General features: G+C 43.4%; 1 protein-coding gene across 1 annotated transcript in view; it reads right to left on the reverse strand.

The window, feature by feature from the left end:
• ZDHHC8 (zinc finger DHHC-type containing 8) overlaps positions 1 to 10297 on the reverse strand; it is a 104674-nt gene extending 94377 nt beyond the window's left edge. Inside the window, exon 1 of the mRNA XM_030218836.1 lies at positions 10145 to 10297. Within this exon, the coding sequence (XP_030074696.1) occupies positions 10145 to 10248 (104 nt within the window). The 5' untranslated portion in view covers positions 10249 to 10297. The remainder of the gene's footprint in view (positions 1 to 10144) is intronic.
• Positions 10298 to 10994: the final 697 nt, after the last annotated feature.

Raw genomic sequence — 10994 nt, forward strand, 5'->3', positions numbered from 1 at the left:
AGTCATTGGGATGATTTGTATCTTGTGATTTCGAGGGTGGGTTTGGGAGGTTGTAACGTATAGTTAGGTTTCAGGTCTCTTCCTCTTTGTGATGCAGATTAGTCTTTCCCAACTCTGGTCCTGGAGTACCCCTTGCCAGCCAGGTTTTCGGAATATCCACAATGAATATGCATGAAAGAGATTTGCATATAATGGGGACATTGCATGCAAATCAAGTTCATGCATATTCATTGTAGATATCCTTAAAACCTGACTTGCAAGGGGTACTCCAGAACCGAACCGGACCGGACTTGGGAAACACGGATGTAGGTTATATTGATATAGGTTTTTCCCAATGGTTTTGATGTTTTGTTTAATTTTCTTTATGTATTGCTGGGCTGCATTTAATAAATGTTTCGAACAAATAAAAAAGTAATAAATGAAATAGAATCCAACATCTATTTCAAACATTATTGCACCCTTTGATATTGCTCTCAGCAGTGTACAATATCATAAAAAAAACCCCACTGTACAATTAAACATATAAGTAACAAAACTCAAAGTAAAAAAAACAAAAAAACATCAATATGATCAGCAAGACACAGACCAGCAAATGCAGCAGAATGTGAACTCGGCAATATTAATTTCCATGTTACATATATATTTTTTTTTGTTACATTTGTACCCCGCGCTTTCCCACTCATGGCAGGCTCAATGCGGCTTACATGGGGCAATGGAGGGTTAAGTGACTTGCCCAGAGTCACAAGGAGCTGCCTGTGCCTGAAGTGGGAATCAAACTCAGTTCCTCAGGACCAAAGTCCACCACCCTAACCACTAGGCCACTCCAATTATTGTTACCACAATAATTGCTAGGAGGGTGGTAGGGTGGTGCTCTGCTGGGGGGGGGGGGGGGGCTGCACAGTGGCAACCCGCCCCAGGTGGCAACCAAGCTAAGTACGTCACTGACCCCAGCCAGACAGGTTTTCAGGATATCCACAATGAATGAGAGAGATTTGCATGCAGTGGAGGCAGTGCATGCACGTCTTCCTCACGAATATTCATTGTGGATATCCTGAAAACTTGACTAGCTGGGGAGCCTCCAGGACCAGATTTGGGAACCACTGCATTAAACTAATGATTAGAACAGTACTTAGCGATCTCTGTGTAGAATAACAATGAAACTATGGAGAGCCCACCCAGGTCGCGACACCAAACGTTGGTTTTCTGACCCCTATTTGAGGTCCCGACCAACAGTGTGTGAAGCTCTGGATTAGAGAACGCACACGAGAAGTGCACTCAAAGAAAGCCCCAAGCTACAGAAGAAACTTCTTCCCCTCCTCCCCCAACAGGCATTTTTATCTCTAGAGAATGTATAAAACCATGTAGTACGCCTGTGTTGGAGAAGCCTTTGACATGACTAACTCGAATTTAATGTGGCTGCCCTATTAACTCACAAATAAGAATCCAGCCTTAAAACAGAAGAGGTACAAAAACTTAGACTGTGAGCTCACTAGGGACAGAGAAAGTAACATAGTAGCTCATTTCCAAAGTACCTACATAAGTACATAAGTAATGCCACACTGGGAAAAGACCAAGGGTCCATCGAGCCCAGCATCCTGTCAACGACAGCGGCCAATCCAGGCCAAGGGCACCTGGCAAGCTTCCCAAACGTACAAACATACTTAGACTTAGAAAAATTCCATAGGTTACTACGAGGCTACTGTGCAACTTAAGAATAAGTGTTTTGAAAATACGCCTCAATGTAACATGGTAGATAATGGCAGATAAAGACCTGAACTGTCCATCCACTCTGCCCAACAGTCACACTCATTACCAAGTCATGATTAAACCAACAATGAACGTGGTATAAAGTACTTGATCCTGGTCTTTCTTTCTAATTTCAAAGTACCTGGATATAATAAAACGTAAATCACTTTGGCTGTACCACAGAAAAGTAGTAAATCAAATCCATTACTCTTTACCCTTTAATTCAGAGAAGAAAACAACACAAAATCCTACAATATGTCATATCACAAACTGTACCAGCACATATCAGAAGGACTCTGCCCTCAGAACAGAAGAAAGACCATGCTGAGTGAGACCAAGGTCCATCAAGTCCAACATCCCACCTCTAACAGTGGCCAGAGTGGGTCACAAATACCCAGCAGATCTCATCAGTTACCCATATAGGACAGACATTCAACATAGTAACATAGTAGATGACGGCAGAAAAAGACCTGCACAGTCCATCCAGTCTGCCCAACAAGATAACTCATATGTGCTAATTTTTGTGTATACCCTACTTTGATTTGTACCTGTGCTCTTCAGGGCACAGACCGTATAAGTCTGCCCAGCACTATCCCTGCCTCCCACCACCGGCTCTGGCACAGACCGTATAAGTTTGCCCAGCACTATCCCCCCCTCCCAACCACCAGCCCCGCCTCCCACCACCAGCTCTGGCACATATGAGGACTAAACTCATGCTGCTCCAATGCAATATATATTATGCGATGCAGAAAATGAAAAGGGATGCTACGACAGGGAAACAAGCCAAATATTGTGAACAAGAATAAACCTAGAGAGACACAAAATTACATGCCACAAAGAAGAGGCAGTGAACAATCTCTCCATGAGAAACATTGTTTTCAGGACCAGCCCACTGCATCAGTGACCTTCTGATAAACAAATGTACTAGAGTCTGTAGGGGTTTTTTTCTCTCTCTTTTTGACTCACTACCTAGAAATGCTTTATCCCACATTTCCAGTTAATGCTCAGGACAGGACCTTGGTCTCACAGTGTCATTCGTATTTGGGTACATTAAGTCCATATCCTAAGAGAGCTTACAATCTAAGGGGACCTTTTACTAAACTGCGCAAGTAAACGGTCTTAGCATGCCAAGTGGCTGTAAAATAGAAAATGCCTTTTTGTTGAGTTTCTGGCCATGCACTGTTAGCATTAGCGCGTGCAGGAGCACTCAGACTTCAATCGAGCAGGAGCTGAGGGCTCCTATGTTAGTGACACATTAACCAGTTTGAATACTTTTTATTGATGACTAAGTATTAACAACAACTGTCAAGAAATACAATGTGAGGATACATAGACAAGTAATTATGGTACAATACCATACAGAAGAACAAAATCTTTGCAAGTTCAAACACGCAAAGAGCACAGCAAAGATGACTCGAGAAAGGGTCTTAAGACAATGTATAAACAGTCCAATTTATTGATAAGTTCAAATCAATGAAAAAAACTCAATGAGACTCGATATGGCCGTGTTTCGGCCAATCGGTCTGCCTCAGGAGTCTTTATATTCTTTAGCAATAACCTTGTTCGGCAAACGATATCTCAAAGTGTTTTCAGAACAGAACTTCATTTGTAGAGTGAAGCTCAAGAAGTTGCATTGTATAAGAGCAGCCGTGAAATGTCACCTGTTTCAAACATCAAAATGTTATTCATTGATTTGGACTTATCAATAAATTGGACTGGTTATACATCATCTTAAGACCGAGTCATCTTCGCTATGCTCTTTGCATACAATAACGTATAGGTCATCATCAAACTTTTTCCTCAATTTTTCCCCTCTCATCTCCCCCCTCCCCCACCCCCATGTACATCCCTGAGATATCATAATCCATAACAATCCCTATCCCCCTATAAAGCTCCTCCAAATATTGCAAATCAGGTATACCAAGCACGGGAGAGTTCTGACTCTTCCAACTCTCCCCTCTTCACAAATGAAAAAGAAAAGAAAACTCTAAATCAATCTCCCCCTAACCGATTTCCTGAATCCATGTAATCCATCCCCCCCTTCCCACTAAAAGATGAACAAGAATGATAAAACAGAGACAGAGAAACCAAAAGCGAACTTCCACACTAAGAGCTATAAAGGTAGAGTAATAAGGAGGCTGCGTGCGAGGAGAGGGCTCCCAAACCATCCAAAGCTATTTCTTCCGCTTTGCTGTGAGACAGGCAGAGCGGGCTTCCCAGGTTAATAACAACTGAATCAAAAGACGCCAATGCCACTGATTAGGAGGCATCTCTCATGCACCATGTCTGCAAGATACACTTCACACCCACCACACGTGCTTTATAGAGAAAATATCGACAGCCCTATGACAAGGATCCCCTATAACACATTAACCAGTTAATGCGCTGGTGATATCAAAGTGTTTGCTGAATAGAGCTTCCATGTTCATTCTCTATCCCTGACATGCTCCTTCCAAAAAAATAAATACTGCCGCTCAGCGTGCACAAATGGCAAAATTAACGCAGAATACTTTAGCACATCCTGCTCCAAGTCATTTTTTCAGTGTGTAACTGAGGCAACAGAGATAAAGTAACATGGCAGGAGAAGTGGAATCTATACGAAAGAGACAGTTCATGCAAATCCATCTCATGCATATTCCTTGTGGATATCCTGAAACCTGACTGGCTTGATGTGCCCTGAGGACTGGGTTGAGAATTCCTGCTCTACAATTCCTTCTCCCTCATGAGAATCTCTGTGTTTGTTCCACAGGGTTGTTGTTTTTCTTTTTTTCTGATCCGTGCTTGTCTTAGCCTCCCAGAGGTGGTGGACTGACTCATGAATTATACTTTCTGTAAAAAAATATATATATACAGTGGGGGAAATAAGTATTTGATCCCTTGCTGATTTTGTAAGTTTGCCCACTGACAAAGACATGAGCAGCCCATAATTGAAGGGTAGGTTATTGGTAACAGTGAGAGATAGCACATCACAAATTAAATCCGGAAAATCACATTGTGGAAAGTATATGAATTTATTTGCATTCTGCAGAGGGAAATAAGTATTTAATCCCTCTGGCAAACAAGACCTAATACTTGGTGGCAAAACCCTTGTTGGCAAGCACAGCGGTCAGACGTCTTCTGTAGTTGATGATGAGGTTTGCACACATGTCAGGAGGAATTTTGGTCCACTCCTCTTTGCAGATCATCTCTAAATCATTAAGAGTTCTGGGCTGTCGCTTGGCAACTCGCAGCTTCAGCTCCCTCCATAAGTTTTCAATGGGATTAAGGTCTGGTGACTGGCTAGGCCACTCCATGACCCTAATGTGCTTCTTCCTGAGCCACTCCTTTGTTGCCTTGGCTGTATGTTTTGGGTCATTGTCGTGCTGGAAGACCCAGCCACGACCCATTTTTAAGGCCCTGGCGGAGGGAAGGAGGTTGTCACTCAGAATTGTACGGTACATGGCCCCATCCATTCTCCCATTGATGCGGTGAAGTAGTCCTGTGCCCTTAGCAGAGAAACACCCCCAAAACATAACATTTCCACCTCCATGCTTGACAGTGGGGACGGTGTTCTTTGGGTCATAGGCAGCATTTCTCTTCCTCCAAACACGGCGAGTTGAGTTCATGCCAAAGAGCTCAATTTTTGTCTCATCTGACCACAGCACCTTCTCCCAATCACTCTCGGCATCATCCAGGTGTTCACTGGCAAACTTCAGACGGGCCGTCACATGTGCCTTCCGGAGCAGGGGGACCTTGCGGGCACTGCAGGATTGCAATCCGTTATGTCGTAATGTGTTACCAATGGTTTTCGTGGTGACAGTGGTCCCAGCTGCCTTGAGATCATTGACAAGTTCCCCCCTTGTAGTTGTAGGCTGATTTCTAACCTTCCTCATGATCAAGGATACCCCACGAGGTGAGATTTTGCGTGGAGCCCCAGATCTTTGTCGATTGACAGTCATTTTGTACTTCTTCCATTTTCTTACTATGGCACCAACAGTTGTCTCCTTCTCGCCCAGCGTCTTACTGATGGTTTTGTAGCCCATTCCAGCCTTGTGCAGGTGTATGATCTTGTCCCTGACATCCTTAGACAGCTCCTTGCTCTTGGCCATTTTGTAGAGGTTAGAGTCTGACTGATTCACTGAGTCTGTGGACAGGTGTCTTTCATACAGGTGACCATTGCCGACAGCTGTCTGTCATGCAGGTAACGAGTTGATTTGGAGCATCTACCTGGTCTGTAGGGGCCAGATCTCTTACTGGTTGGTGGGGGATCAAATACTTATTTCCCTCTGCAGAATGCAAATAAATTCATATACTTTCCACAATGTGATTTTCCGGATTTAATTTGTGATGTGCTATCTCTCACTGTTACCAATAACCTACCCTTCAATTATGGGCTGCTCATGTCTTTGTCAGTGGGCAAACTTACAAAATCAGCAAGGGATCAAATACTTATTTCCCCCACTGTATATTTCCTTAAAATTACTCCTGTGTCTACTCCCTTTTACCCTCATCCTGTGATCCCTTATTCCAGATCCTTCTTTCTATTGCATTGCAATGCTTCTCAGCCCTCTCCTGGAGTCATACCAAGCCAGTTAGATTTTCAGGATTTCCACAATGAATATGCATGAAATAGACCTGCATACATAGCCTCCACTATATGAAAATCTCTCTCATGTATCTTGTTGGGGTAATCCTGAAAACTCAACTAGCTGGGTGTGCCTCCAGGAGAGGACCGAGAAGCACTGTTATACTAAAAGAGGCCTGCCTCTTATGCATTTACACATTGGGGATATTTAAACGTCTGCCATATTTCCCCTTTCCTGCCTCTTCTCAAGGGTATACATGAAGATCATTGATCATTTTAAGTAGCCATCCTCTAGACCAATTCCATCCAGTTTATATCCTTTTGTGCAGTCTCCAGAACTACACACAATAATCTAAGGTCCCTATTTACTAATGGTTAGCGTGCGATAACAATGTTAGTAAATAGGTCCCCAAATGAGGTCTCACCAGAGACTCAGTGCTTCTGTTTATCACCTCCTTTTTTCTCTCTGGTAATTCTTCTCTGCACTCAAGCATCCTTCTGGCTTAATTGCCATTGCTTTATCTACTCGTCTGGCCACCTTAAGATAATCAGATACCATCATCCCCAAATTTCACTCTTTTTTTCTGCAAAGAACTTCATCCCCATACTGTACCATTCTCTTGGTCTTGACCCTACATTTTTTTTAGCATTAAATCTTAAACCATCACATTCTAAACCCCTCCTTCACTAGATGCTTCCTCCTGTTTTCCACACTTTCTAGGGTGTCTACCCTGTTGGTGTCATCTACAAAGAGGAAACCCTTTTCCAGCAGTCCCTCTGCAATGTCACTCATAAAAATATTGTTAATAGACCAAGAACCAATGCCGCCCCTGTCCTCAGAGTGAACCCTTTGCTGCCTTCCACCCCACCAATTTCTAACCCAGTAAGTCAACTTTAAGCCCATATAAAAGGGCTCTCGGTTTATTTATAAGACACCTATACGGAGCCTATGCGTCAAAGGCACCAGTTTTGGTGACAGTGTTCTTGAAGCATTATGAGGAGTTCCACACACAGTAGACTCTGTTGGCGAATTCCTGCCTATAACTGAATTTGTTTAGACATCTTTGATGAAACCCCTGACGCAGGCATAGTGATGCTGAAACACGGCCTATGTTGGGTTACTTGAAGAAAGAATCATTGTCTACTCCAGTCTTAAAGGTCTTTTCTGCTGTTTTTCTCCACTAAATCAAGTATACCACATCTAGTGCTCTCCCTGGATCCAACTCTAGTCAGTCAGTCAAATAAATTACTCAGATTTTTCTGGCAAGACCTACTTTTGCTAAACCGTACTATCTTAAATCCTAGAATTCAATGGCTTTCAGAAACTGACCTCTCCTCTATTCTAGCAGCAACCCCATTAATTTACTCATCACCGGGATCAGAATAACTGGCCCGCAGTTCCACAACTCCTGGTTTTCAGTCTTCTGCTCTTACCACTAAGCCACACTTTTTCTCTCTCCTCTCTTCACACATACTTCCCCCTTCCTATCCACGTCACCACTGTAACAGTATTCTATGATGTAATTGTATATCCAGAAATCTCATCTTTTGTTTTGATCTGTTCAATCTGTCCTGGCCTGAGGAATGGGATCTTAGCTTTCAAAAACAAGTCAAGAAATATACAAAGTTAACATTTTTTATTGGACTATCAACATATATTTTTCCGCTAAATGACCTTTTATTTCCATGTAGTTAACACTAAAATGTTGCCTTACAAGCCGTCACACTAATGGCTTTTTGTTCTTATTAAAACCAGCTAACCATATACCTTTAAAAATAAAATGAACTCCTCTTGTATGCACACATCCCAAAGTGCATCCATTCAGAGTCTAATAATTAGCATAAAATATGCAATTTATCATTTTAGCTCTACAGTAGAAGCAAGAGTTGTTTTAAGTTTCTAAGCAGAAGAGGCCATTTAGTCTCTGGGGACAGTTTACAGAGCCTCTCAAACCTATCCTAGGGGCTCCACAATGATAGGGATCTCAGAGAAATCACAACAAATATGCAAGAGATAAATGTGCATATACTGGAAACCCAGAGCATGCATATTTTACCTCCTGCATATTCATTGTGTGTATCCCAAAACCTGACTAGGTATGGGGTCTCAGGATAGGCTTGGGACACCTTATGCAAGCTGCTAGACACTTCAATTTTAAAACCCACGTGGAGGGCAATTTTATAACAGGGCACCTGGTAGGAGTCTGTTCTATAAGGGAACATAGACACCTACTTTCCTTTACAGAATACTAGCCTAACATTTACGCCAGTACTTACTTCAGCCACAGAGCTGGTGTGTTAGCATCTAAATGCTGGAGATATGCGCATAAATTGTAAAATACCAGGAGTTATGTGCATAAATTATAGAATACTAGGATTTATGTACATAAGTGTGAGCCCTACCCATGCCTATGCCCATATGTAAATTAAGTGGGCATTTGCAGAATAGCGCTTAGGGAGAGTGTTGCCATTTAGGCACATAAGCACACATATGCATGTAAACGCTAGAACTGTGCCCCGTGACTCAGAAAACTAAAACCTGAAAATGCTGTAAAAACAAAAAGGAGAATCCTTCCAAATTTCATTTACGCAATTACTTGTGCATGAAGGCCAGCTGCTCATAAAAGTAGTTCTAAAGTATATGTTTTGAACGCGTCTAGCCTAGGAGAACATGGACACATTAGAAACATGACGGCAGATAAGGTCTGCCCATCCGCATGTAACCACTAATGAACATGGAAAGACTGTTTCCTACCCCTTTTCCTTCTCTCCACCTGTCCTGAAACGAATGGAGACCTTCCTTGTTAGTGAATCCTGGGCCGGGCAATGCCAGTTAGAGCCATGCAAAACTGTTTCTGGTCACATTGTCCCACGCAAGCTGGCTTTCAGCTCCTGGAAGCGCAGACATTCCATTTCACCTACTGGCAACTTCTTATGTGCAAATGATTTAAAGAAAACCCTTTTCCAAAAGGTAAGGATTTTGCAACATTAAGCAATAAGCACAACATAGATTTACTCTATTCCACTGTCTAGCAGGGATCCATTTGTTAGAAAACCAGCCTATTAGAAAAAAATATTTATAACATACATAATATTTAAGGTCACTGAAAACTCAAAGCAGCCTAATATGCTGGGAATGTACTGAAATTAACAACAACAACTCCCCCCCCCCCCCCCAAGAAAACAAGTATTCAGCATGAGCCATCAATATCAACCAGTGCACCTCAAAACATTAGCAGCAGAATGCATGTTTACCTAAAATTAAGCAGGAATAGGGGACACCTAGAGACTGGACACCTGCTTCTCAGTAAGTTATCTAAGAAAACCACAGTGAAGCTGCATGACTAGAAAATAAATGCCTCTTTCGAGCTTCAGCCCACCCTTCAGTTTAGCCACTGCCCCAGAAACCAGCAGGATTTCAACCACAGGCCACAGCCTAATCCAAACAAGCACATCTCAGTTTCCATCCAGCTACCAGGCAGCACAGATTTCACTCCCAACACCAACCCTCCGATAAACAAGATCAAACAGCGTTTCACCTCCTTATTTACTCAGAACGGAGAGAAAAAGTTAATTGGGGTTTTCGCCATAGATAAAGCTGGCAGCTGCAAGGATCCTGAGGGCTGTTCCCTGCAGTGCAAAGGAAGAGCCGGGCAACCAGGTACAGTCTCTGCTGGAGCCGCAGGGCAAAGCTTTTAGGGAACCGATAGCATCGAGAAGGGCAATCAAGGCCTTGGGGGAAGTCCTGCCTTCCCCACTTCCATCCGCAGCTCTCTCCGAGCCAGCAAACTTCAGCAGACAAAATGCATCAAAAGCAGAAGCAAAGGAACTTACGTGAAAACAAAAAATAAAGTGCTTGATCCTACTAATAAGGCAGCTGCTGTAGAGACTGGGATGTATTTTGTGGGTTTAAACCTCTTTCCAGTGCTGCTGGGCATCCTGTAGCTCACACATCACTAATTTTATTCCAATCGAGAGGCACCAGGGAGTGAGACGGATGAGGAAAAGAGGAAAGAGCCAATATTCAGGGAAAGAGAGTGAGGCTGAGGGAGAACAGCTGACCTCCAGCACAGGAAATCCCACCCCAGCCCAGCCCACGCTGCTGCTGCTGCGGTTCGGTGGCTTAAGGTGGAGCTGCACCGGATCAACAGGAGCTTCTCTGATCGTGTAGGACAGGGGGAGCACCCAGAGCAGCACCCCCCCCCCCCCCCGCCGCAAATTGCTCGGGTTTTCGACCGATCCACAATTATTGCATACACTGCCTCTACAGTATCAAATCTGTCTCGAGTATATTTACTGTGAATATCTTAAAATCTTGAATGTTTGTGGGGCGCCTCTGAAAGGAAGGTGCAATGAAGGGGGGGGGGGGGGGAATCAAAGGATATATATCGCCTTTCTCTGGAACTATCAGAGCGGTTTACATATTATGTACAGATACTTTTTCTGTCCAATCAGATCCTCGCTCGAACGTGATAACCGCAGATTTCTTGAGGGGGGTGGCGGGACGAGGAAACAAACTAGGGGTTGTTAGCAGCGGTGTAGTGTACCACTGTACCTGCTTGCTTGGGGGGGGGGGGGGTGGAGATCGGACTCAGGTACAGGGGTCCCAAACCAGAATTATGCCCTGTGCAATACACCCCTGCTCTGCAACTACTGCAAAGAAAAAAATGACAGGAGTAATTTG

This window comes from Microcaecilia unicolor, chromosome 11, assembly GCF_901765095.1.
Source record: "Microcaecilia unicolor chromosome 11, aMicUni1.1, whole genome shotgun sequence".
Classification (NCBI taxonomy): domain Eukaryota; kingdom Metazoa; phylum Chordata; class Amphibia; order Gymnophiona; family Siphonopidae; genus Microcaecilia; species Microcaecilia unicolor.